The 27,810-nt window shown below is 38.9% G+C and overlaps 1 protein-coding gene across 1 annotated transcript in view; it reads left to right on the plus strand.

The window, feature by feature from the left end:
* Positions 1-27,810, plus strand: part of LOC150077410 (cytochrome P450 3A24-like) — a 330,473-nt gene that overhangs the window by 16,946 nt on the left and 285,717 nt on the right. The window contains exon 2 of the mRNA XM_090385893.1: positions 7,300-7,352. Coding sequence (XP_090242019.1) covers positions 7,300-7,352 — 53 coding nt within the window. The remainder of the gene's footprint in view (positions 1-7,299; positions 7,353-27,810) is intronic.

The raw sequence follows: 27,810 nt of genomic DNA on the forward strand, positions 1-27,810 counted from the left end.
AAAGGAGGTTAGGCAGGCGAAGGCAGATTACGAGAAATCTTTGGCAAGGGATGCAAAGAAAAACAGCAAAGAGTTCTTTACTTATGTAAACTCTAGAAGGAAGTGGATGAATCAGATTGGTCCACTTGATATCGATGGGTCAACTGTTGATGATCCTGCTCAGGTAGCTAACAAACAAAATGAATATTTTGCATCTACATTCACACATGAGGAGTTATTTAGCGAGTGGAAAGCCAGAGGTGTATTCAACTCTAGCAGTAAGCTAGAGAATCTTGTAATAACTGAGAGTAAAGTGGAGGAGAAATTGTTGAAGATAAACACAAGAAAGGCACCCGGGGTGGATGGGATGTATCCAGTTATATTAAAGGAGGCAGCAGAGGAAGTAAGCAAACCCTTAGCCATAATTATGAGAGCTTCCTTGGACTCAGGGGAGGTACCCACAGACTGGAGATGTGCAAATGTAACCCCAATTCACAAAGGAGGATCAAAGGCTGACACAAGTAATTATAGACCTGTGAGTTTAACTTCTGTTCCAGGAAAATTAATGGAGGCACTAGTCAAAGAAGCACTGCAGGATCATTTAGACAAGACTTCAGTTATAGCTCGGACACAGCATGGTTTTGTTAAGGGGAAGTCTTGCCTGACCAATTTGATTGGATACTATGATGCAGTCACAAAGGAACTGGATGCAGGGAATAACTTTGATATTATATTCTTGGATCCTAGAAAGGCTTTTGATACTGTTGCACATGGAAGACTGCTGCACAAATTGGAGCAGTGTGACATTGGAGGCAAATTGCTGCTGTGGATAAAGGGGTGTTTGAGGGGGAGAAGACAGAGAGTGGTAATCAATGGACACTGCTCGTCGTGGACTAATGTTATTAGTGGAGTCCCTCAGGGCTCAGTGTTGGGTCCATTATTGTTTTCTGTATTCATAAATGATATTGATGATGGTATATCAAGCTTAATGTCGAAGTTTGCAGACGATACAAAGGTAGGCAGGGTTGTCAAGGACACTATGCTGCTGCAACAGGATCTGGAAAGGTTGAGCAGATGGGCTGAGAGGTGGCAAATGAAGTTTAACATTGACAAATGTAAAGTACTACACATGGGAAACAGCAACCCCAGAGCAACGTATCAACTCTGTGGTACTACACTGACAGTGGTAGAGAATGAAAGGGACCTGGGGGTGGTTGTACAGGCAGATATGAAGTTCTCTGAGCAGTGCAGAGGCTGCAAGAGTAGCTCATGGTGTATTGTCAATGATATATAGGAATTTTTCTAGCAGGGATAAGGAGGTGATTATTTCCTTGTATAAGGCAATGGTCAGGCCACACCTAGAGTACTGTACACAGGTCTGGAGGCCTCATTTCAAGAAGGATGTAGAGCTGCTGGAACGAGTACAGAGAAGGGCAACAAGATTAGTGAATGGAACAAAGGGGTGCTCTTACGAAGAAAGGCTTAAGTTTTGCAAATTACAGTGTCTGGAGACTAGGCACCAGCGAGGTGATCTGATAGAGGTGTATAAAGCCTTGAATGGTTTGAGCATGCTCAATGCTGATGGGATTCTTCCTCTCGCTCAGAATAATCACCTGAGAGGGCATAAATTCAAATTGAGGAAAGACAGATGTAGGATAGACGTGCGGAAATTTGCCTTTAGCCAGCGGGTGGTTGGTTGGTGGAACAGACTTCCATCCCTTGTCATGGAAGTTGATAGCCTAAATAAGTTTGAGGCTCAGCAGGACAGGTATTTTGAACGACAGAGGGGTGAAGTGGAAGTGGTTATTTTTTATTTTTTTATTTATTTTTATTTTATTTTATTTATTTTATTTTTTTTTTTTGGCTGATGCTGCATAAGCTTGCTTTCTTGCATCAAATGCCTCTACTAATGCTAATGCTAATAAGACCTTGAATGGTTTGAGCAAGCTCATTGTTGATGGTGTTCTTCCTCTTGCCCAGATTAGTCACCTTAGGGGATATAATTTCAAATTGAGGGAAGACTGTGGTAGAATAGATATGTGGAAATTTGCCTTTAGCCAGCGGGTGGTTGATTGCTGAAACAAGCTTCCATTTGTCATTGTAGAAGTTGGCAGCTTAGATAAATTCAAGGCAAAACTAGACAAATGTTTGGGGTGAATGTCAAGTCTTTTTTTTTGACCAATGCTGTATAAGCTTGCTTTCTTGTATCATATGCCTCTGCTAATGCTAATTATGCTAACTGGAGAACACAGTCTATTCTTTATTAATTAAACCTCAGTTTATCCTCATTTCATAGTTTAGTCAATTTCCATAAACTTGATTGTACACAAGAGTGTTACTGAAATTTGCAAAAGCAGAAATCTGCAATTCAGAAATTGCAGATTTCTGCTTTGAGAAACAAAGCAGTGAAAGTACAGAGCAACTGCATTAACTATTATTCTTAACGTTATGCTTGCAGTTTTACTTTAGAAATAAAATGTGATTTTGTTCTCCGTGCAAGATGTTATGCTCTTAATACAACTCATTGCCTTACCTAAAAAATAAAAATTTTATCTTTCACCTTGATTAAATTGTAAACATTTCTCTGGCCGATATTATTTTAGGGAGTTTCATATAAGAACCTGTGAAATTGCCAAGGTAATGCCAACAGTGTGCTGCTAAGAATTATGATGACAGCTATGTGTACATATAAATTATGCTAATGTGTTATGATGTGATGAATGCTGTTGTCTTTCAGTCCACTGAAAACTACGAAGGGACAAATGTCGTATAGTTAGATTGTCAGCTAATTGATCAGTTGTGCTAATTCCATGGGAAAGTTTTCTATGGAGTTAAAAGTTGTTTGGCTAACTCTTGTTACAAAATTTTAAAAAATCAATATTTTTCTAGAAATAAAAAAAGAGAGTTGGGACCTGTGAGGCCCCATGAGGACCTCTGTATGTTTCAGTAGCTTTCTAATATATTTAGAAAACTGTACATTTGAGAGCGTCAGACAGGAAGAAACTGAACCCTGTTTGTGTTGCTGTAGAAATATGATCTTATGACATTAGATTCTTGTTAATCTGACTGAACAATTACCCAGTTTGTCAATAGCATTGGTTAAAAAATTGACATGCTATTTTTATGTTTGGAAAGGTATTGGTAATGGCTCAAGATGATGATGATGCACTGTTACAAATTACACTGCTTCACTGCAGTCTTGTCAGGGGTATTTTTGTGGAATCTTTACCTCGGATACAAAGCGCTCTGCTACAAAATAAAACACAGAATTCCCTGAAATTCTTGGCATAAGCTGTAATTTAGATAGTGCAAATGTCAGACAAGAAAAATTCAGGCTATACAATAGATTGATAAACATCTGGCAAGCATGAGATACTAGCCACACTGAAAATGTAATGTTTCTGATGTGGCTGAAAACATTAACTTCCTTTGCTACAGGAAAGGATGTTAAGAGATGGTTGGGCATCTCCGTAGCCAGGTGGGCAGGAGCAGAAGTGCGTAGCACACGCTTCTTGATTAGACTGGGGTTCGAGCCCGTCACCACCAAATACGGAGGATGCGGAAAGGTCGGGGAATGACCACTGCATATCCCCGGAGCAATATGGCCTTAGTTGCTATTGCTCCTAAAAATCAAATAACAACAACAACAACAAGAGATGGTTCAGCCCTAGTCTTTACTCTTAATTTTTAATCACTGGTCATGGCTCTCTAAATTGAAAATTATTTGAATTTGGCCTTGTCGATTCAAATCTGTGTTCTGTGGACTCGTGTAATTTATCATTGCTCCAAATATAACGATGAAAGATCAACATTAAAATTATATATTACTAATCTTGCTGAAGGAAACGAAGATGTCTTTTAGGTCTTACAAAGATTTGAAGTAGAAGTATTTACAAAAAAGAAAACAGACGTGGTTGGGTCACTCCTTGCTTCTTCTTCTCCAATTCTTTGACCTCTGGCAAATATATCTGTCTTCTACAACTGTTTTTCTCAAGCAGTACTTTGAGTATGTTAACTGCCCCACAAACTGTTGAAATTATAGAAACATATTAATGTGTAAACTAAAGTGCAGAACTTGAAACTGATTTGGAAACATAATCTTGAACTTCAAACCATGGATGAAATTTCAAATTGCTACATGATTAATGCTCTTGGATTCTCCTAAAACCATTACTTATGGGTTCTCCCTACACATCACTGTTGTTATAAAACAGACCTACCCATTGGAATACTTTGCTGGATCATCCCTTTTTCAGGGCTGGATTTAATTTGGTCACTCCTGACTTTACTTACTTGATTTACCTTTCAGGATCAATTTTTGGATGTACCTGGCTCGATATATCTGACATTGTGGACTTGCATTTTCTTGTTTTCTTTCATTGATTGAAGTAGCATTATTTTTTTAATCTCTAGGACATTGAAGATAAATAATTTTTTTTCTCCAGCCCCTTAGGGGACAGAAATTGCTGGCCTCTTGTATTTTACAAGAGGTAGGATTTTTGCTAGTACACAGAATTGGGCCTCCTGTGTACAGGATTGCAGGCACTCCTGGTATTGCACTACCTTTAGTGAATGTAGGATTGCTGGTACCTACCAGTTTTGCACTTCTTCCTGTGAATGCAGAATGTTATTATATTTTTATTTTATTTTACTTTACTTTTATTTTATATATATTTTTATCTTGCCTCTTCACTCTTGTGCAGGGGTAGAATCTTTTGCTGATACCGTTGATTGGGTTTCATTGATATGGGAATGCTGGCACCCATAGGATTTGTACTTCTGCCTGTGGGCGCATGTTTTAGCCCACTAAGGATAGTACAAGTAAGTTGTCACAGTGTACCAAGGCAGGGTTAAACTAATGTTTGGGCGCCGCACTGTAGATGGATGTGTTGTGAACATTTCCACATGTTATATATCCATCTTCTCCTTCTTCTGCCTCTTCTTTTGGATCCCAATATATCACCCCTCCAGTGCAATTTGTGGCATTTCATATTCCTTTCCTCTCAGGATGTGCTGCCCATGGCACACCATTTTTCTCCTCTGTATTATCATCTTTATTACGCGTCTATCTGTCTTTGCCATTTGTATGCGAGAACCTTTTCATTGCAAATCTGTTTGCCCATTTAATTCTTATTCTTCATAGCTACCACATCTCAAATGCCTGTAATCTTTTTGTTAACCTAGCAGCAATTACAAAAAGAACTGTCCTTCTACACATGCTGGGGTCACTTCAATCGCACATGCTTATTTGAAAATTTTCAGCTAAAAAATAATTGAAAATTATTCACTTTTTTTGATGCCACCTTTAGTAACCGAGTGGTCATGAGCAGGAGTGCAGTAGCACACGCTCTTTGAGTAGACCGGGGTTCAAGCACCTGACTGCTGAATACGGTTGATCTGCCAACCTGCAATGGACCAGCGTGGCAGATTATGGTCCATTTCCCTCAGCATGAATTGCCGAGGAGGCTTCCATCCTGCAATGGGTTGATAATGGTTGCGCTTTACCTTTTACCTTTTATTTTTTTAATATTTTCTGAACAGAACTGTGAAAAATCTAGTTTTTATGTTAAAAACTCATTTTTAATTAATTTTTGAAATTAAAACCTCCTTTAGACCTATTGCATGCGAATTACAAATTGAAAAACCCCCTCACTCCAACAAACACATGAAATTGGATACCAGCTTGTCAGTAACAGGCATGCCCACTACATGAAATGTGATGGGTACGCCTGTTAGTAATGCTCTTGCTTTGTGTAGTGGGCATGCCTTTAGGTGTGCCCACTACACAAAGCAAGAGCAGCATTACTGATTGGACGAAAGCATGTGTTAGTAAAGCCAGTCGGCTATCAGCGATTGTACATGACAGATTCATCCAACACATGTAATTAGGTTTAACTTAATTCCAGAATTTTTCTTAATTGTATGATAATTAACAGAGATTTTTAGAATTTTCAGTGGAGAAATCAAAGAAAATGTTTTCAAAAAGTGTCATTAGGAGTTTTAGCTGTGTGGATGGAATAAATGAAGAACACAAGTTGCTGAAATATTCTCTGGGGGTGTCATCAAATACCCATGGTAGGCTCAGGGTTAAATGACTTGGTTTTCTCTTCATATATAAACAATATAGGCCACACATAGCATTTCAAAGCCTTGAGTCTTAATTCCTTCAGCTTGCCCTCACACAGGATTTTTCTCATCTGATTGAATTTGTTTTTTGCTTGTCCTATACTTGATCTGATTTCTTTAGTTTGATAGTTGTCTGAGTAGAATGGCTTTCCTAGATAACATAACAAAATAACAGTCTCCATTCTTCATAGAATGGAGAATGTTATTTTTTGTTTATTGATGTACATATTTTTTTACTTCTTATACTTAATTGTAAGGCCTTTATTGTAAGGTATTTGCCTTTAGATTCTATTCTTCTCACTAGTACTATAGTTTCAGTTCCCTTTGAAAGGTGGCCATGATAAGTGTGTTATCTGCATGTAAGTTATACAGAATTAGTGATATGACAGCCTTGTATCATCCCTCTCTTAACCTTGATCCAGTCTGTTTCTACATTCCCATCCTATGTTTTATGACTTTTATATCCCTAGAGGTTGCCTCCATAGCCAGGTGGGAAGGAGCAGCAGTGCATAACACATGCTTCTTGATTAGACCGGGGTTCGAGCCCGTCACCACCAAATACGGAGGATGCAGAAAGGTCAGGGAATGACCACTGCATATTCCCAGAGCAATATGGCCTAAGTTGCTAATGCTCCTAAAAACCAAATAACAAACAACAAACATATCCCTAGATTCCAGTCCTATATTATATGAAATTTCAATTTATTTTTCATATCTGGTTTTGTAAATTATCTTCTAAATATTTCTTTCTGTAAATACAATATTAGTATTTGATACATTAAATAGAGAAAATTAGTATTTTTTGTTTTTTGTTTTAATCACTAGAAGTTAGCTCTTTTGTTTGGCATCTAAAGAATGCCACGTTTTTGTTTATATATATATTTTTTTGGAATTAGTTGGAGTGTACAGACACCCCTTATCCTCCAGGTGTAATTTGTCTCCCTGTTAATCCTTCAGGCTGGGTGAGAGATTGTACTAATTTATTTTATGATTAAAATAATATTTAAACTGTGCTATTTAACGAAATTAAAAAATATTGTTTTTTCCGTTTTTAATAAATCCAGTGTGTGTGTGTGTGTGTGTGTGTGTGTGAAAGAGAGAGAGAGAGAGATTAACATTTTATTTTATTCTTTTTCCTTAAGAGATTGTGTGATAATAATACATTTTTTGTTCTACTTTTTTCTCTCTCTCAAGGGTCCCATAGAATGTCATAAAGAATGGGTTAAAAAATATGGCAGGTTTCTAGGGTAAGTGTAGTCTGTGTGATTGTAGTCTCTAGATTGACCTATTAAAAGATTTTTTCTCCTCCTGTATTTATTGAATGCTTTTATGCTTTCATTTCACATTATTAGAAAATTAAATGCAAAAGATTAAATTAATGCATAAATAATTATAAAATTATTTAATAGATTGTGTAAAGTAGTTAATTGTTTTGATATTTTTTCAGAAGGCATATGCATGTCTTGATAAAGTTAGAGAAATATTAACAAATAGGTAACAAAGTGCATTTTGCTTAAATTAGAATAATTCTCTCAAAATTCTCCTAAAAATTCTCTTTTCATCAGCTGAATTAATTTAATTGTAAAAATTAAGATAGACAACAAACAATATTAGGAATCCAGGTAATAAATAATCAAAGGCAGTTTAGATGTTACATTCTAATTTTGCCATACTCCTTTCTAGAATTTTGTAGCCCTACTCCTATAAAATTTCTTTTTCTTTAGTCCCTATTCCTATGAAATTTTTTTTCTTTTTGTATATAAAAGCAAGAAATATGGATTTTTTGTTGATACAGACAAGTAGATGGTTATTATACATCATATCAAACTAATAAACTGGCCAACCTGACCAACAAATTTAAAATTTTTAGGTGTGTTCATGTGTGTAAACACAACTCCATTGTGTCCACCGATCTGTACTCAATAACTTGACTCCCAGTTGACAGATTTTCATGAAATGGTGTGTTTTACTTTTTATAAATCATCAATTTGAATTTATGTCCCCTGAGGTGATTATCTGGGCAAGAAGATTGTTTGTTTGTTATTTGGTTTTTAGGAACATTATCACCTAAGGCCATATTGCTCCGGGGATATGCGGTGGTCATTCCCTGACCTTTCCGCATCCTCCGTATTTGGTGGTGACGGGCTCGAACCCCGGTCTAATCAAGAAGCGTGTGCTATGCACTGCTGCTCCTACCCACCTGGCTACGGAGGTGCCTTGGGCAAGAGGAAGAATCCCATCAGCATTGAGCTTGCTCAAACGATTCAAGGCCTTGTACACCTCAATCAGATCACCTCGCAGATGCCTAGTCTCCAGATACTGTAATTTGAAAAATTTAAGCCTTTCTTCATAAGAGCAACCCTTTGTTCCATTCACTAATCTTGTTGCCATTCTCTGTACACGTTCCAGTAGTTCTACATCCCCCTTAAAATGAGGCCTCCAGACGTATACAGTACTCAAGGTGTGGCCTGACCATTGTCTTATACAAGGGGATAATCACCTCAATAACCTAGAAAAATTCTTGTATATCATTGACAAAACACTATGAGCTACTCTTGCTGACCATCTGCATTGCTCAGAAAACTTCCTATCTGCCTCATGATTACTCCCAGGTCCTTTTCATTCTCTACCACCATCAGTGTAGTACCAGACAGTTGATACGTTACTCTGGGGTAACTGCTTGTCATATGCAGTACTTTACATTTGTCAATGTTAAACTTCAGTTGCCACCTCTCAGCATATCTTCTCAACTTTTCTAGATCCTATTGCAGCAGCGTACTATCATTAGTGTCATTAACAACCCTGCCAACCTTCGAATCATCTGCAAACTTAGACATTAAGCCTGATATACCTTCCTCAATATCATTAATAAATACAGAAAACAACAATGGACCCAACACCGAACCCTTGGGGATGCCACTAATAACATGATTCCACGTAGAGCAGTGTCCATTGATTACAACTCTCTGTCTTCTCCCACTCAACTAGTCCTTTGTCCATAGCAGCAATTTTCTTCCAATGCCACACTGCTCCAATTTGTACAGCAGTCTTCTGTGTGTAAAGTATCAAAAGCCTTCCTAAGATCCAAGTACAGTGGATTCCGGTTATTTGGGCCATTGGGGCAGCTGTTTATTTGGGAAAGACCTTAAAAAACAGAAACCAATGGAGAATATCGCCAGGGTTTACTTCGCTTAATTGGTACAGCATGCCGTTTAATTGGGGCAGGAGACTGCAGCACTGGAGATTACCCTATGATTGTCTCCGACAGTACCACGTGGTTCAGTCGAAATTCTGGAGGTCACAACTATAAAACAATAAAAACAATTAGCATTCACCTGTTTATTGGGCTTTTCCGTTAGTGAAATCTATCATAAACGGACAGTAAACTCAATCTTACTGAATTTGCGATAAGTTAAAATCCCAAACACAAAAGATGGAATAAGAACTTATGCTATTTCATACTGAGTGTGGGTTGAAGATTGAAAAAACAGGAAAACTAGTTGACATTAGATTTGAATTTCTGTACATTATAATTAGCAAGTACAGGTCAATTTTGAAAAAAAGTCACAAGTTAGGGTTAAATTTCAAAGTGTCTGCAATTCTGCCCGGAGATGATAGGAGGGAGTATATGATGAGAGCCTTGTCAATCATTCAGTCTTGGACAGATTCTGCTAGGCTCATGGAGTAGAATTTTTCTCAGTGTGGTCTGTGCTTGTTAACAGGAGAGACTGCTTCTACAGTACACTTAAATAGAAAGAGTGCAAGAATATTTGCCGATGCTATCAAGGCAGTATTAGGTGTGCCAGAAAACTGCTAGCTTGGCGGGGTGGGGGGGGATAAACAGATTAATAGATTAACAATAGGTGCAGGCAGCTGTGAAAGTAATTCTCGCACTGCTTCTATTGGAACAAGTAGCAGCTTGGAAAGCAAGCTGCTGGGGATTTCAAGAACTGCTGGGTGTCATCATTAGCATTAGCATTAGTAGAGGCATATGATGCAAGAAAGCAAGCTTATGCAGCATCAGCCAAAAAAAAAAAAAAAACACTCCACTTCCACTTCACCCCTCCGTTCGTTCGAAATACCTGTCCAGCTGAGCCTTAAATTTATTTAGGCTATCAACTTTCCGAACAAGGAATGGAAGTCTGTTCCACCAACCAACCACCCGCTGGCTAAAGGCAAATTTCCGCACGTCTATCCTACATCTACTCAATTTGAATTCATGCCCTCTCAGGTGATTATTCTGAGCAAGAGGAAGAATCCCATCAGCATTGAGCATGCTCAAACCATTCAAGGCTTTATACACCTGTATAAGATCACCTCGCTGGTGCCTAGTCTCCAGACACTGTAATTTGCAAAGCTTAAGCCTTTCTTTGTAAGAGTACCCCTTTGTTCCATTCACTAATCTTGTTGCCCATCTCTGTACTCGTTCCAGCAGCTCTGCATCCTTCTTGAAATGAGGCCTCCAGACCTGTATACAGTACTCAAGGTGTAGCCTGACCATTGCCTTATACAAGGGAATAATCACCTCCTTATCCCTGCTAGAAAAATTCCTGTATATCATTGACAAGACATCACGAGCTACTCTTGCAACCTGTCTGCACTGTTCAGAGAACTTCATATCTGCCTACACAATTACCCCCAGGTCCTTTTCATTCTCAACCACTGTCAGTGTAGTACCACAGAGTTGATATGTTGCTCTGGGGTTGCGGTTTCCCATATGTAGTACTTTACATTGACAACCCAGCCTTTGTATTGTCTGCAGACTTGGACATTACACTTGATATACCATCATCAATATCATTTATAAATACAGAAAACAATAATGGACCCAACACTGAACCCTGAGGGACTCCACTAATAACATTAGTCCACGATGAGCAGTGCCCATTGATTACCACTCTCTGTCTTCTCCCCTTCAACCACCCCTTTATCCATAGAAGCAATTTGCCACCAATGCCACACTGCTCCAATTTGTGCAGCAGTCTTCCATGTGCAACAATATCAAAAGCCTTTCTAAGATGGAAGTAAATAATCACCTCCTTATTCCCTGCATTATTATTCCCTTATTCCCTGCATCCAGTTCTTTTGTGACTGCATCATAGTATCCAATCAAATTGGTCAGGCAAGACTTCCCCTTAACAAAACCATGCTGTGTCCGAGCTATAACTGAAGTCTTTTCTAGATGATCCTGCAGTGCTCCTTTAACTAGCGCCTCCATTACTTTTCCTGGAACAGAAGTTAAACTAACAGGTCTATAATTACTTGTGTCGGCCTTTGATCCTCCTTTGTGAATTGGGGTCACATTTGCACATCTCCAGGCTGTGGGTACCTCCCCTGAGTCCAAGGAAGCTCTCATAATTATGGCTAAGGGTTTGCTTACTTCCTTTGCTGCCTCTTTTAATATAACTGGATTGATCCCATCCACCCCAGGTGCCTTTCTTGTGTTTATCTTCAACAATTTCTCCTCCACTTTACTCTCAGTTATTACAAGATTCTCTAGCTTACTGCCAGCGTTGAATACACCAATGGCATTTCCTTGCTGAATAACTCGTCGTGTGAATGTCGATGCAGTATATTCATTTAATTTGCTAGCTACCTGAGAAGGATCATCAACAGTTGACCCATTGATATCAAGTGGACCAATCTGATTCATCCCCTTCCTTCTAGAGTTTACATAAGTAAAGAACTCTTTGCTGTTTTTCTTTGCATCCCTTGCCAAAGATTTCTCGTAATCTGCCTCTGCCTGCCTAACCTCCTTTGTAACTTGGTTACAGATCAACTTGTATCTATCATAGGCTTCTGTGTCACGGGTTAATTTATATGTATCCCATGCATTTTTCTTCTCTGTCATATATCTCATTAGTTCATCTGACATCCATTTAGGCCTAAACCTTGAACAATATTTCTTAGTTGGTATGTAACGCCTAGCTTCCAAGATAAGTTCTTTGAATTCTTACCATTTTGAATTTGCTGTTGGTAACATCTTCAGTTGGTCCCACTGTATAGAATTTAAATACTGTCTCAGACCATCGTAGTTACCTTTATGAAAGCAATAACCCTTCCCTTTACCCTTGATGGTAGTTACCTCTTTGAGTAAATCCCACTTCAGCACACTGTGATCACTTCCACCTAGTGGTTCCTTTATCTGCAGATTCTTAATGCATGAAGAATCACTGCTGATAATCAAATCAAGAGTATTACTCCCTCTAGTTGCCTCCCGAACATGCTGATGTAGAAAATAATCATCCAATAAATCCACAAAAGCCTTGCTAGTGTGTGAGTGACCAACCCACAAATTCCAGTCAATATCTGGGAAATTAAAATCCCCCATTATAAGACTCTCAGATTTACTGGCCCACTCTATTTCCCTGTACAGTTTCTTATTATACTCATCAGAGTCATTAAGCCTATAGCACACTCCTACTCTCAATTTTGATCTCCCAATGTTTATGTCACACCAAACTGACTCGACACTGCACTGTCCAGCGATGTCGACTGGCTTCAGTTCTTTGGATTTTCCGTGTTTTTTAACTAATAGCATAACCCCCTCCTCCCTTCCTATCCTGTCTATCATTTCTGTAGAAGTTGTACTCCCCAAATTCCAGTTCTGCATTCCTTATATCTGTGTGACACCACATCTCTAATATCCCAACAATATCTGCCTTTGATGCTTTAAGCAATACCTCAAATTCATCAAATTTATTTACCAAACCCCTAGCATTGGTGTACACGCAAGTATACATGCACCTGTTCCTATTCTTAGCTACCCTAACACAAGCCATGTGTTTACTTGTACCGCAATGACTCCCAGCAGTCTCTGAAATATCCTGCATCTTGTTTTTCAGGCTTTTCCTCATTCCAATAGAAGCAGTGCAAGAATCACTTTCACCTCTGCCAGTGGCTACTTTTAATCTATTAGTCTTTGTATCCCCCAAGCTAGCAGTTTTCCGACCCACCTAACACTGCCACGATAGCACCAGCAAATATTCTTGCACCCTTTCTATTTAAGTGTATCCCATCCCTGTACAAGCAGTCTCTCCTTTTAACAAGTACAGTCCAGGCTGAAAAAAATTCTACCCCTTGAGCCTTGCACAATCTTTCCAGGGCCGAATTGATCAATACGGCTCTCATCATATACTCCCTGCTATCGTGTCTGGGCAGAATTGCAGACACTTTCAAATTCAACCCTAATTCATGTCTTTTTTTCAACAGTTACCTGTACTTGTTAAGTAATTCTACCAGTCTCCTACTTTTAATATCATTGTGTCCCAACGTGTACAACAATGTCACGTTTTGTGCCCTTAAAAGATGATATCTGCTCTACAACGTCATCAACCTTTGCCCCTGGCAGACATACCCTCGTCCTGTTCCACCTATTATTTTTACAAAACATGTTCCCCGTTTCCCTGACAGTAGAGTCACCAACAACTATTAGTTCCTGTGGGACCAGCGCATTCTGTCTTGGGGGTTGCCGCTGTGTTGCGATGAAGTAAATACATCAGTTGTGTTAGGATAACTAAAAGTAGGAACAGGTGCATGTATACCAATGCTAGGAGCATAGTTAATAAATTTAATGAATTTGAAGCGCCGGTCAAGACATGAAAGCAGGGTTAGATTAAGGACGAAATAGGCCCCCCCCCCAGCCATATTTAAATTCAAGGCCATTTTAATATATATATAAAACCATTATTATTATTAGAAATTTTTAGCACTACTTTAGAAAATATTTACACTGAAAATGAGGCCCCTCTTTGGATGAGGCCCTCGGCCATAGCGTTAATGCGGCCCTGCATCAAAGGTCACACAGATATAAGGAATTTAGAATTTGAATTTGGGGAGTATAGTGTGTAAAGAAAGGACATTCATTCATTTTCATTCATTTATTAATTAAACACAATAGTCTCAAGATTATGTATATAAAATTATATAAAAGATATATTTACATATAATTATACGCTCTGACATAACATTAAACTCTTGTGTGTGTGTGTGTGTGTGTGTGTGTGTGTGTGTGTGTGTGTGTGTGTGTGTGTGTGTGTGTGTGTGTGTGTGTGTGTGTGTGTGTGTGTGTGTGTGTGTGTGTGTTCTTTAATCAGGGTAGCTCGCAGGCATAAGCCCAAATCTACCTTGAGAACTTGGGAATATGTAGTCTTTACAAAGCAGTCCTGAAAAAGTATGTTAAATTACCTGAGTCTGATTTTACTGTAGCGCAATTCACGCATGAAATCCTGCACCCACTGGTGGTAGTGCAATACCAGTGAGTGCCAGCAATCCCGCTCCCCGGGTTGCCCATACCAGGGAGCCAGCAGGAAAAAAAAAAAAGAAAGAATATATATATATATATATATATATACACATATAATAAAACAACAATAATATTCAATAGTCTGGATGGCACAACTATAAACTTCAAAAATCACAGTTCAACTGAATATTTCCTCAGTTGCTGTTTCACATGCACTGGAACCTCCAAAACCAATAAAGGTACTATCCAGCAAATCTCCAACTATATGCCATGGATAATAGAACCTTGAGAGCACCAGACCTGATGCAATGAATCAGATCCAGCACCCCCAGAATCTAGAAGGGAGTATTCATGATCGCAGCACAAAAGACAACCAACCAGAGCACCAGACCCAACACCAAGAATCAGGTCCAGCACACGAGCTGCTATGCAGAGGTAGAAACAAATAGCGAAATTCCATGAAGACAATCCAGTCACCAGGTTTGCGTATCAAAGAAAGGCTCTGAGAACAGTTCTTCTTGCAAAAACATCAGCTGAAAACTCCTGAAATTAATTAAAACAGTCACGATTTGCAATAAGTAAATGCATTGTATCAAATGATAAGTCAGGAATATGTGCCATCAAAATCTGCCATTGGTCTTCATACTCCCGACATAAAAAAATTACATGCATCCAAGTCTCCTGTTCGCCAAATGTACAGAAAGGATCTATCTCCAATCCTCTCTCATATAATTTAGCCCTAAGTGAGCCGTGTCCTGTTAACAAAAAAGAAGTGTATGTAGAAGGCGTAAACCAAGATGCCACAGTTTTTGACAATGCATAGTTCATCCGGGGAATATATTTCCTCGTCACAGCGCCAACATCACCACTTTTCCATCTGGTCTGCCATAAACCCATTAATTTATTCCATATTCGTTGTTTTTCTTCTTTAATATTATTCTCCAAATCGATTGTGATATCCAAAAACGTTATCGACATACCCTTTTTCAATTTATACAAAAACCCTCTGTAGACAATAAATAAATCCAATGGCATGGTACCAGCAATTACCTGTAGGGGGTTTGTAGATGCTGTTCTAGGTACTTTCAATAAAGTTAATAACATAGAGTGCTGAAGCGATAAAAGTTTCGATCGAATCCTAGTTTTAGTTACCACAGAAAACCAAGCAACAGTCGCATATGCCACTATCTGGAGAAAAATAGTCTTATAGTACAATGACAACACCCTCTTATTTAATCTCCACTCCTTACGAGAAATCTTAGCAATGGAGTAAGACCTGTAAAGTGTCTTACTTTTACATTTAGGTGTGAAACATGTGGTAAAAAGGAAAGTTTGTCATCTATGATTAATCCCAAATACTTAGTTTTAGCAATATAAGGAATCTGAACTCCACCTAAAAGAACTTTTGGAGGTCTGCCATAATCAAATTGTTTCTTAAAAACCATAAAACAGGTCTTGTTTGCAGAGATCTTCAATTTGGCCCACTGCATTAACTCATCTAAAACTGACTGTATTTTTTCTTCCAATATAAGTCTGGAGTGCCCAGAAACTCCAATCACAAGATCATCAGCGTAGGCTATCTTAACAAACTTTGTACTCTCCTTAACAAACCACTGATCGAAAACTGCATTCCAAAAGAGAGGTCCCAAAACCGAACCTTAAGGACAACCTCTCAAGACACCAGCACTATTTGACAGATGACGTGCACGCATAGTAATAAATCTGTCCTGAAAGTATGACCTTATAGTGTTAAATATGTAACTATTACACTGTGCAAGCACAAGAGATCGAAGAGGTCTCTTTCCCACCATACTGAATCAAATGCTCCTTCAAAGTCTATAAAGACCATAAGAACATATTTATCAGAAGAATCCTTGATGTAGTTTAAAAGAGATGTTATGGCATCCTCTGTAGAGTGCCCCTTCTTAAATCCATGCTGATCAGCAGAACACAGATGCTTATCCTCTAACATTGCAGAAATTCTTGGAGCATGTAACCTTTCATAAACCTTACCCATGTTCGCCAAGAGAGAAATTGGTCTGTATACTGTCGGATCAGTCGTAGGCTTACCAGGCTTATGAATTTTTTTAGCAGTGCCATCTTCCCTGGTCTTGGAAAAGTACCTTCAATGAAACATTTATTAAATAAATTTAACATAATTTGAGGAAAGTAATCATAAAACTTAATGATTACTTGATTTTCAATTAAGTTCAAACCGGACATGTCTTAACGTTCAATTTAGCTACAGCTGCACCCAACTCCACCACATTGAAGGGTTCAGCTTCACAGTCAACTGCTCCTGTAAACTCAGAGTTCATCCGGCGTATCTCCGCATGTTCAGGTGAATCATCTTGAGGAAGATCTTGAGGAAATAGTCTTCTAACAATCGTTTCCACAGGAGAAAACCAATCCGATGTCTCATCATTATTGTTCAATACAGTGTTGTATATTTCTCCACAAAGCAATTTATTACGAGAAATTTTATACATGAGACAACAGGGATCTCTGTTACTAACTTCAATAACCAAATTTTGCCAACAAGTTCTCTTGCTGTCAGCAGTAGCCTTATGAAAACCCTTTCTTCTCTCTTTATAGGCATTTTTAAATGATTCCACATCAACACTAGAGAGATGTCTATTTCTTTGGTATACTTTCCTAGCCTGGCATACCTGAGATCTCAGAGCAGACAAAGCAGGAGTCCACTATGGCACAGACAACTTTTTAGTCCTTTTTCTCCTGGTGGAGTGCACACAAGCCTGGAAAATATGATACTGTACATAGTTTACATATTCATAAGCTGTCATAGCATTTAAACTCTCTCCAGGTATCTCACTATTATCACTATTGGAAACTGTAGTCAAATAATTTTTAAAATTGTTCCAGTTAACACGGTCCATAGAAAATCTAGACAGATCACTCGTAGTGAAGCTCTTTTCCCTTACTTTGAAACAGAGATCAAATGAAATTGCACGATGATCACTATTTACTAAGCCAGAATTGACTTCCCAATTCAAAATAGAATCGCACATACGAAGAGATGTCACAGTAACGTCAATATTAGATTTTCCATTTACAGTTGAAAAGGTGAATGGCTTATTTGGAAGGTTTTGAACAACAAGATTATGAGATAATAAGAGGCTTCAAATGGTTCCCTCTCACATTAGTATATCCACTGTGCCAAAAATGTGATTTTGCATTAAAATCAGCAGTCAATGAGATTATGGATGCATATCTTAAACAAATATTTTCCAAATTATCAAGCGCTATCTGAATATCTTCCGATGGAGGGCAATACAGTAACACCAGGCAAAAAGAAGAAACTTGTGAAGACACAAGAATGCTGGTCATACACGCCGAGCACAAACCCGTGATTGACGTTACAACAAGGTCTTGATTAAAAATCACAATAGTGGATTTTGGAGGAACATCCACAGCTGCTACTATTCTAGTAGAAGAAGGAAACCCATAAGCTTATGGGCTGCCCCTCCCACTTGTGAGGAATAAAATGGCTCCTGGATACAAACAATGTCTATACAATACTCCAAGGCAATTACCCTTATTTCATCAGCAACTGCCCGACAGTGCTGACCATTTATTTGCAAAATTTTTAAATCTCTATGTCCTTGCAAAGGTCCAGAGGTAAAATCAGAGGAGTTATTATCCATGATTGATGCGCATGTTTGCTAATTCCACTGCTCTCATGTACTCAGGACACTTAATGTCCCTTACGGAGTGATTACAATCTCTGTTTCTTCTCTTACAATTAATACATTGTGGAGGGTCCTCCTTGTGAGGGCACTCAGCGAAAACATGACCCCCATTAGCACAGTGACCACAAGAAACAGTCTTGTGTGAACATGACTGTGCACCATGTCCAAAACCCAGACATCTAAAACACTTGTTCACCACCGTGAATTTCCGAAACCTATGGAACCGAATCCAAGGAAAATTCTTTCATTATGAAATAAGCATTTATATAATCGAGGGCTGAAACCAATGACCCAATTAGTTGCATTAGTTCCAGATCCAGAATTAAATCTGAATGTTACTTCATCTTTTACCTCATCCTGGGTAAATTCATAATCTTTAAAATTTTTATCCTACATGATTTCGTCCTTTGTAAACTCTTTGGGCACTCCGTATCAAGCACTGTTGGATCTGACATTTTAGGCCTCTCGATCGACAGACCAACCTCCTTTAAAGCTGAAACATTCCCCATCCTAGATGCATCTTCTGAGATAGTGGTTTCTAATAAAACCCCTTTATTCCTCAGGAGACAAATATTTTTAATCTTCATATTCTTATAACCTTCTTAATTGCATCTGTCACCGCATTCCTGACGTCTTGGCTCAAAGCCAAAGCAGAATTCTCTGTAGGTCTAAGTATAACAATGTATTTAGGGTCCGAAATATCATGAGGATTCACCGAGGACACCGGCACAACCTTATCTGCAGCTGCAACATCCATTGCGTGCCTCACAGTAGCCTCCCTAACAATAGTATCACCATTAGAATTCTCACAGACCAAATTCTGCCTAACTGCATCAGCAAATAATCTGTGAGGAGCTGCCCATTTCTCCATTAGCTGATCAAAATGATTTGCCCGAATTTCTAGTTCCACTGATTTAGGTTATAATCGTTCATTGTCAATCAATAAAGCTGTTGTGACTGCCTCCAAATCTGTCCACAAATTATGGATGCGATTTGAGACCAACTTTGGAACTGTATCCAGTTGATACAGTGCTATAAAATCTAAGGCACGGTCCTTTTCAATGTTCAGTCAATTTTGTGTGACTTAAGCACAGGGAAAGCAGAAAAGAGAGTAGGTTGTTTTTTTTGTTATTTGGTTTTTAGGAGCATTAGCAACTAAGGCCATATTGCTCCGGGATATGCGGTGGTCATTCCCTGACCTTTCCGCATCCTCCGTATTTGGTCGTGATGGGCTCGAACCCCGGTCTAATCAAGAAGTGTGTGCTATGCACTGCTGCTCGTTCCCACCTGACTACGGAGGTGCCATGAGAGTAGAAATGGGTTTAGCATTAACATTAGCATTAGTAGAGGCATATGATGCAAGAAAGCAAGCTTATGCAGCATCAGCCAAAAAAAAAAAAAAAAACTTCCACTTTACCCCTCCGTTCGTTCGAAATACCTGTCCAGCTGAACTTTAAATTTATTTAGGCTATCAACTTCCACAACAAGGGATGGAAGTCTGTTCCACCAACCAACTACCCGCTGGCTAAAGGCAAATTTTCACACATCTATCCCTCTTTCCTCAATTTGAATTTATGCCCTCTCAGGTGATTATTCTGAGCAAGAGGAAGAATCCCATCAGCATTGAGCATGCTCAAACCATTCAAGGCTTTATACACCTCTGTCAGATCACCTCGCCGGTGCCTAGTCTTCAGACACTGAAATTTGCAAAACTTAAGCCTTTCTTCATAAGAGCAACCCTTTTTTCCATTCACTAATCTTGTTGCCCTTCTCTGTAATTGTTCCAGCAGCTCTACATCCTTCTTGAAATGACCCCTCCAGACCTGTATACAGTACTCAAAGTGTGGACTGACCATTGCCTTATACAAGGGAATAATCATCTCCTTATCCCTGCTAGAAAAATTCCTATATATCATTCACAAGACACCATGAGCTACTCTTGCAACCCATCTGCACTGCTCAGAGAACTTCATATCTGCCTGCACAATTACCCCCAGGTCCTTTTCATTCTCTACCGCTGGCAGTGTAGTACCACATAGTTGATACGTTGCTCTGGGGTTGCTGTTTCCCCTATGTAGAACTTTACATTTGTCAATCTTAAACTTCATTTGCCACCTCTTAGCCCATCTGCTTAAATTTTCCAGATCCTGTTGCAGCAGCATAGTGTCAGTAGTGTCCTTATCAACCCTGCCAACCTTTGTATTGTCTGCAAACTTGGACATTAAATTTGATATACTATCACCAATATCATTTATAAATACAGAAAACAACAGTGGACTCAACACTGAACCCTGAGGGACTCCACTAATAACATTAGTCCACGTTGAGCAGTGTCCGTTGATTACCACTATCTGTCTTCTCCCCCTCAATCACCCCTTTATCCATAGCAGCAATTTGCCTCCAATGCCACACTGCTCCAATTTGTGCAGCAGTCTTCCATGTGCAACAGTATCAAAAGCCTTTCTAAGATCCAAGTATATAATATCAAAGTTATTCCCTGCATCCAGCTCTTTTGTGAGTGCATCGTAATATCCAATCAAATTGGTCAGGCAAGATTTCCCCTTAACAAAACCATGCTGTGTCTGAGCTATAGCTGAAGTCTTGTCTAGATGATCCTGCAGTGCTTCTTTAACCAGTGCCTCCATTAATTTTCCTGGAACAGAAGTTAAACTCACAGGTCTATAATTACTTGTGTCAGCCTTTGATCCTCCTTTGTGAATTGGGGTCACATTTGCACATCTCCAGTCTATGGATACCTTCCCTGAGTCCAAGGAAGCTCTCATAATTATGGCTAAGGGTTTGCTTACTTCCTTTGCTGCCTCCTTTAATATAACTGCATAGATCCCATCCACCCCAGTGCCTTTCTTGTGTTTATCTTCAACAATTTCTCCTCCACTTTACTTTCAGTTATTACAAGATTCTCTAGCTTACTGCCAGAGTTGAATACACCTCTGGCATTCCCCTCGCTGAATAACTCCTCATGTGTGAATGTTGATGCAAAATATTCATTTAGTTTGTTATCTACCTGAGCAGGATCATCAACAGTTGAACCATCGATATCAAGTGGACCAATCTGATTCATCCCCTTCCTTCTAGAATTTACATAAGTAAAGAGCTCTTTGCTGTGTTTCTTTGCATCGTTTGCCAAAGATTTCTCATAATCTGCCTTTGCCTGCCTAACCTCCTTTGTGACTTGGTTACAGACGAGCTGGATCTATTAGCATTAGTAGAGGCATATGATGCAAGAAAGCAAGCTTATTCAGCATCAGCCAAAAAAAAAAAAAAAAAAAAACACACCACTCCCATTTCACCCCTCCATTCGTTCGAAATACCTGTCCAGTCGAGCCTTAAATTTGTTTAGGCTATCAACTTCAACAACAAGTGACAGAATTCGGTTCCACCAACCAACCACCCGCTGGCCAAAGGTAAATTTCCGCACATCTATACGACATCCGTCCTTCCTCAATTTGAATTTATGCCCTCTGAGGTGATTATTTTGAGCAAGATGAAGAATCCCATTGGCATTGAGCATGCTCAAACCATTCAAAGCCTTATACACCTCTATCAGATCACCTCGGTGGTGCCTAGTCTCCAGACTCTGTAATTTGCAAAACTTAAGCCTTTCTTCTTAAGAGCAACCCTTTGTTCCATTCACTAATCTTGTTGCCCTTCTCTGACATTCAACACACTACACTTTTTCTGGCATTTACAGTGTTCTGTATTTCTTCACAGTGTACATATGGCGCAGATGTGGGAAACCACAGGTGGCGCCCGACCCTAACACTATGCACACTATGCACACTATGCCCTTCTCTGTACCCGTTCCAGCAGCTCTACATCCTTCTTGAAATGAGGCCTCCAGACCTATATACAGTACTCAGGATGTGGCCTAACCATTGCCTTATACAAAGGAATAATCACCTCCTTATCCCTGCTAGAAAAATTCCTGTATATCATTGACAATACACCATGAGCTACTCTTGCAGCTCGTCTGCACTGCTCAGAGAACTTAATATCTGCCTACATAATTACCCCCAGGTCCTTTTCATTCTCCACCAATGTCAGTGTAGTACCGCATAGTTGATATGTTGCTCTGGGGTTACTGTTTCCTATATGTAGTACTTTACATTTTCAATGTTAAACTTCATTTGCCACCTCTCAGCCCATCTGTTCAACCTTTCCAGATCCTGTTGCAGCAGCATAGCATCAGTATTGTCCTTAACAACCCTGCCTACCTTTGTATCATCTGCAAACTTGGACATTAAACTTGATATCCCATCATCAATATCATTCATAAACACCGAAAACAATAACGGACCCAACACTGAACCCTGAGGAACTCCACTAATAACATTAGTCCACGTTGAGCAGTGTCCATTGATTACCACTCTCTGTCTTCTGCCACTCAACCATCCCCTTATCCATAGCAGCAATTTGCCTCCAATGCCACACTGCTCCAATTTGTGCAGCAGTCTTCCATGTGCAACAGTATCAAAAGCCTTTCTAAGATCCAAATATATAATATCAATAGGCTTCTGTGTCATGCATTAATTTATATGTATCCCATGCATTTTTCTTCTCTGCTGTTGGTAACATCATCAGTTGGTCCCACTGTATAGAATTTAAATACTGTCTCAGACCATCGTTGTCGCCTTTCCGAAAGCAATAACCCTTCCCTTACCCCTGATGGTAGTTACCTCTTTGAGTAAATCCCACTTCAGCACACTGTGATCACTGCCACCTAGTGGTTCCTCTATCTGCAGATTCTTAATGCATGAAGAATCACTACTTATAATCAACTCAAGTATATTACTCCCTCTAGTTGCCTCCCGAACATGCTGATGTAGAAAACAATAATCCAATAAATGCACAAAAGCCTTGCTAGTGTGTGAGTGACCAACTCACAAATTCCAGTCAATATCTGGAAAATTAAAATCCCCCATTATAAGACTCTCTGATTTACTGGCCCACTCTATTTCCCTGTACATTTTCTTATTATACACATCAGAGTCATTAGGCCTATAGCACACTCCTACTCTCAATTTTGATCTCCCAATGCTTATGTCACACCAAACTGATTCGACACTGCACTGTCCATCGATGTCGACTGGCTTCACTTCCTTGGATTTTATGTGTTTTTTAACTAATAGCCTAACCCCCTCCTCCCTTCCTATCCTGTCTATCCTTTCTGTAGACGTGTACTCCCCAAATTCCAGTTCTGCATTCCTTATATCTGTTTGACACCATGTCTCTGATATCCCAACAATATCTGCCTTTGATGCTTTGAGCAATACCTCAAATTCATCCAATTTATTTACTAAACTCCTAGCATTGGTGTACACGCAAGTATACATGCACCTGTTCCTATTCTTAGCTACCCTAACACAAGCCATGTGTTTACTTGTACCGCAATATCTCCCAGCAGTCTCTGAAACATCCTGAATCTTGTTTTATAGACTTCTGCTCATTCCAATAGAAGCAGTGCAAGAATTACTTTCACCTCTGCCAGTGGCTACTGTTAATCTATTAGTCCTTGTATCCCCCCCCCAAGCTAGCAGTTTTCTGACCCACCTAACAGTGCCTCGATAGCATCAGCAAATATTCTTGCACCCTTTCTATTTAAGTGTATCCCATCCCTGTAGAAGCAGTCTCTCCTGTTAACAGTTTAGGGCTAATGACTCTGAATACAGCGAACAACTGTATGGAGAAATAGAGTGGACAAGTAAATTAGAATGCCTTATAATTGGGAATTGTAATTTTCCAGATATTGAGAGTTGGTCACTAGCAAGACTTGTGGATTTTTTTTTTTGTGAATTTATTGGATGACTAGGAAATACTAAGTAGCAGTGATTACAGTGTAGTAATGTGGGATTTACTCAAAAGATGTATCTACTATTTACTTAAAGATGTAAAGGAAAGAGTTTTTGCTTTCGTAAAGGTGACTATGCTGGGCTCGGATAGTTTTTAAATTCTATACAGTGGGACCAACTGATGTTACCAACATCAAATTCTAAATGGGATGCTTTCAAAGAATTAATCTTGGAAGCTATTAGGCATTTAATACCAAACTTTCAAGTTTTCTGAGCAGTGCCGATGGTTTGCAAGAGTAGCTCATAGTGTCTTGTCAATGATATACAGGAATATTTCTAGCAGGGATAAGGAGGTGATTATCCCCTTGTATAAGGCAGTGGTCAACCTGTATACAGTACCTTGAGTACTGTATACAGGTCTGGAGGCCTCATTTTAAGAAGGATGTAGAGCTGTTGCAATGAATACAGGGAAGGGCAACAAGATTAGTGAATGGAACAAAGGGTTGCTCTTACGAAGAAAGGCTTAAATTTTTCAAATTACTGTGTCTGGAGACTAGGCACCTGTGAGGTGATCTGATTGTGTATAAAGCCTTGAATGGTTTGAACATGCTCAATGCTGATGGGATTCTTCCTCTTGCTCAGAATAATCACCTGAGAGGTCATAAATTCAAATTGAAGAAAGACAGATGTAAGATAGATATGCGTAAGTTTGCCTTTAGCCAGCGGGTAGTTGGTTGGTGGAAGTGATTTCCATCCTTTGTTATGGAAGTTGATAGCCTAAATAAATTTAAGGCTGAGCTGATAGGTATTTAGAACGAATGGAGGGGTGAAATGGGAGCGGTTTTTTTTTTGGCTGATGCTGCATAAGCTGGATATCATCATTCTTCTCTTTATTGGTGATTTCCTTCTACTTCTGACTCTTTCTCTCTCTCTGGGTAATTCAGAAATTTTTTTTTTGGCTTGTGCAGCATAAGCCTCAGGCTTCCTTGCACTGTATGGCTAATAATTATAAGCTTGCTTTCTTGCATCATATGCCTCTACTACTAATGCTAATTTCCACTCACTTATGGTCTGTTAAACTTCTACTTTTTTTCGACAGAATCCCATTTATCTGTTGATTCTACCACTGCTCATCTCAGTTGTCTGAATTATCTGCTGTATGATTACTTTTGCTTCAGATGTGGTGCTTGTGCATATGTTCCCTCTGATATTCTCTGTCAGATGCTCAGTAATTTGGAATATCCCATTTTCAATCTTCTCTGGCTTAAAATCTCTTTGCCCCATTCTGTCATATTTATATGTTGATTTATCATTCTCCCAACTATACATCACTTGGAACTTTTTGACTTCCTCCCTTTGAAACTTGACTTTCTTATATCTTCTTTCATCTTTTCAACCCAGCCTGTTTACCAGCATTGGAAGAAGAACGTAAGTACTAAAAGTTCTGATATCTCTCATATTTGGGGTGTTCATAAAAAAAAATAAAAAAATAAAAATAGCAGTTTATGCGTAAATAGGCATACATATCATAATGATGCAATGTTACAATTAACTCACACTTGGATAATGTTAGATGTTCGATATTGGTGGATTTACAAGTATGCACAGAATGTTCAGAACTAGGGACTTCATACATCAGCAGAGAGGAGACCAAAATTCTTATACCACAGCTCCCTCAGCTGTATTGGGTCCCACTTGTAGCTGCCATAGCTTCTCTTTCTCAAAAAAACAAAAATTCATTTGATCATTTATAAATTATTCTTGGTATCTATTACTAAACTTTGTTTTTAAGAACTGTATTGGAATAATTTCTTTGTTAGGAATTAAATTCCAGCCCTAACTTATGCCTAAATAAGTTAGGGCTGGAATCTAAAAAAAGCACCATTCAAAAGAAACTATTTCTTTAGAATCAAAGATACAAATTTTGGATCATCTTAAAAAAAAGGGGAAAAGGTATTATATGTTGAAAGAAGTTTAAATTTAAATGAAGCAACAATCCAAACCGTAAAGAAAAATGAACAGAAAATTAGAACTGCTGTTGCTGTAGAATCTTTCATTTCTGCAAATATAACAACTCTTCCCCGAGTGCCAATAATTGAGAAAATGGAGAAAGCACTTATTTGGATTGACGATAGCAGTAAAAAACAGATCCCATTAGATGGCAATGTAATTAAACAAAAGGCTCAAAAAATTTATAATCATTTAAAAGAAAATGGAGAATCTTCTGTTAACCTGGAGTTTGTTGTCAGTAAAGGTTGATTTGAGCAATTTAAAAACCGCTTCTCATTACATAACATAAGAATTCAAGGGGAAAGTGCATCAGCTGATAATGAATCTGCCATGAAGTATTCTGCCATGAAGTATTTCAAAAAATTATTGAAGAGCATGGATACACACTACAAGTTTTCAATGCCGATGAGACAGGTCATTGGTGGAAAAAAATGCCCAACAGAACATTTATTTCAAAAAAAGAGAAAACTGCATCAGGTTTTAATGCATCAAAAGAATGTGTAATGTTACTTATGTGCATTAATGCGTCAAGAGATTACATGATAAAACCTGTGCTAGTTTACATATCCTCTAATACTCGTGCAATGAAAGGCGTAAATAAAAATGCGTTTTCGGTATATTAGAAAACAAATAAAAGAGCTTGGGTAACTGCTGATTTATTTAAAGAATGGTTTCTAAATTGTTTTGTGCCAACTGGGGAAAACTATTTAAAGCAAAAAACATCTAGATTTCAAAGTTTTATTACTATTGGATAACATTTAGCACTAGTAGAGGATATGATGTAAGAAAGCAAGCTTATGCAGCATCAACCAAAAAAAAAACAAAAAAAACCCTCCCATTTCACCCCTCCATTCATTCCAAATGCCTGTTTATTTTCTTCAACTGTCTTTCCTCAATTTGAATCTGTGCCCCCTCAGGTTCTTAATCTGAGCAAGAGGAAGAATCCCATCAGCATTCAGCTTGCTCAACCTATTCAGGGCCTTATACACCTCAATCAGATCACCTCGCAGGTGCCTACTCTCCACGTGATGCAATTTTCAGAACTTAAGTTTTCTTGGTAAGAGCACCATTTTCTTCCCCTCACCAATCTTGTTGCCCTTCTTTGTACTCGTTCTAGCAACTCTATGTCCTTCCTAAACTGAGGCTTCCAGATCTGTACATAATACTCTAGGTGTGGCCTGACCATTGCCTTGTTTAACGGGATAATCACTTCCCTGTCTGGTGCCTCCGTAGCCAGGTGGGAAGGAGCAGCAGTGTGTAGCACACGCTTCTTGATTAGACCGGTGTTCGAACCCGTCACCACCAAATACGGAGGATGCGGAAAGGTCAGGGAATGACCACCGCATATCCTCGGAGCAATATGGCCTTAGTTGCTAATGCTCCTAAAAACCAAAAACAACAACAACTTCCCTGTCCCTGCTAGCAAAATTCCTATATATCATTGACAAGGCTCCATGACCTGCCCTGGCAGCCCATCTGCACTGCTGAGCAAGCTTCATTTATGACTGCACAATTACCCTCAGGTCTTTTTCACTTTCCACTTCCCTGAGTGTAGTACCTTCCCTGAGTGTACAATTGGTACATTTCTCTTGGATTATTGCTACCCATATGCAGTACTTTGCATTTGTCACTGTTAAACTTCTGTTGCCACTTCTCAGCCCATTTGCCCAACTTATCTAGATCTAGTTGGAGTAGCAGACTGTCTTTGCTGTCGTTAACAACCCTGACAACCTTTGTATCAACTGGAAACTTGCACTTTAAACCTGATATATCTGATATATTGTAGCAACTTACCCTTAATGCCATACCTCTCCAGTTTGTACAGCAGTCTTCCATGTGCAACAGTATCAAAAGCTTTCCAGAAATCCAAGTATATGATATCAAAATTATTTTTGGCATTCAGTTCCTTTCTGGCCACATCATAGTATCC

This window comes from Mastigoproctus giganteus, chromosome 12 (genome assembly GCF_048544385.1).
Source record: "Mastigoproctus giganteus isolate SK-2022 chromosome 12, ASM4854438v1, whole genome shotgun sequence".
Lineage (NCBI taxonomy): Eukaryota > Metazoa > Arthropoda > Arachnida > Uropygi > Thelyphonidae > Mastigoproctus > Mastigoproctus giganteus.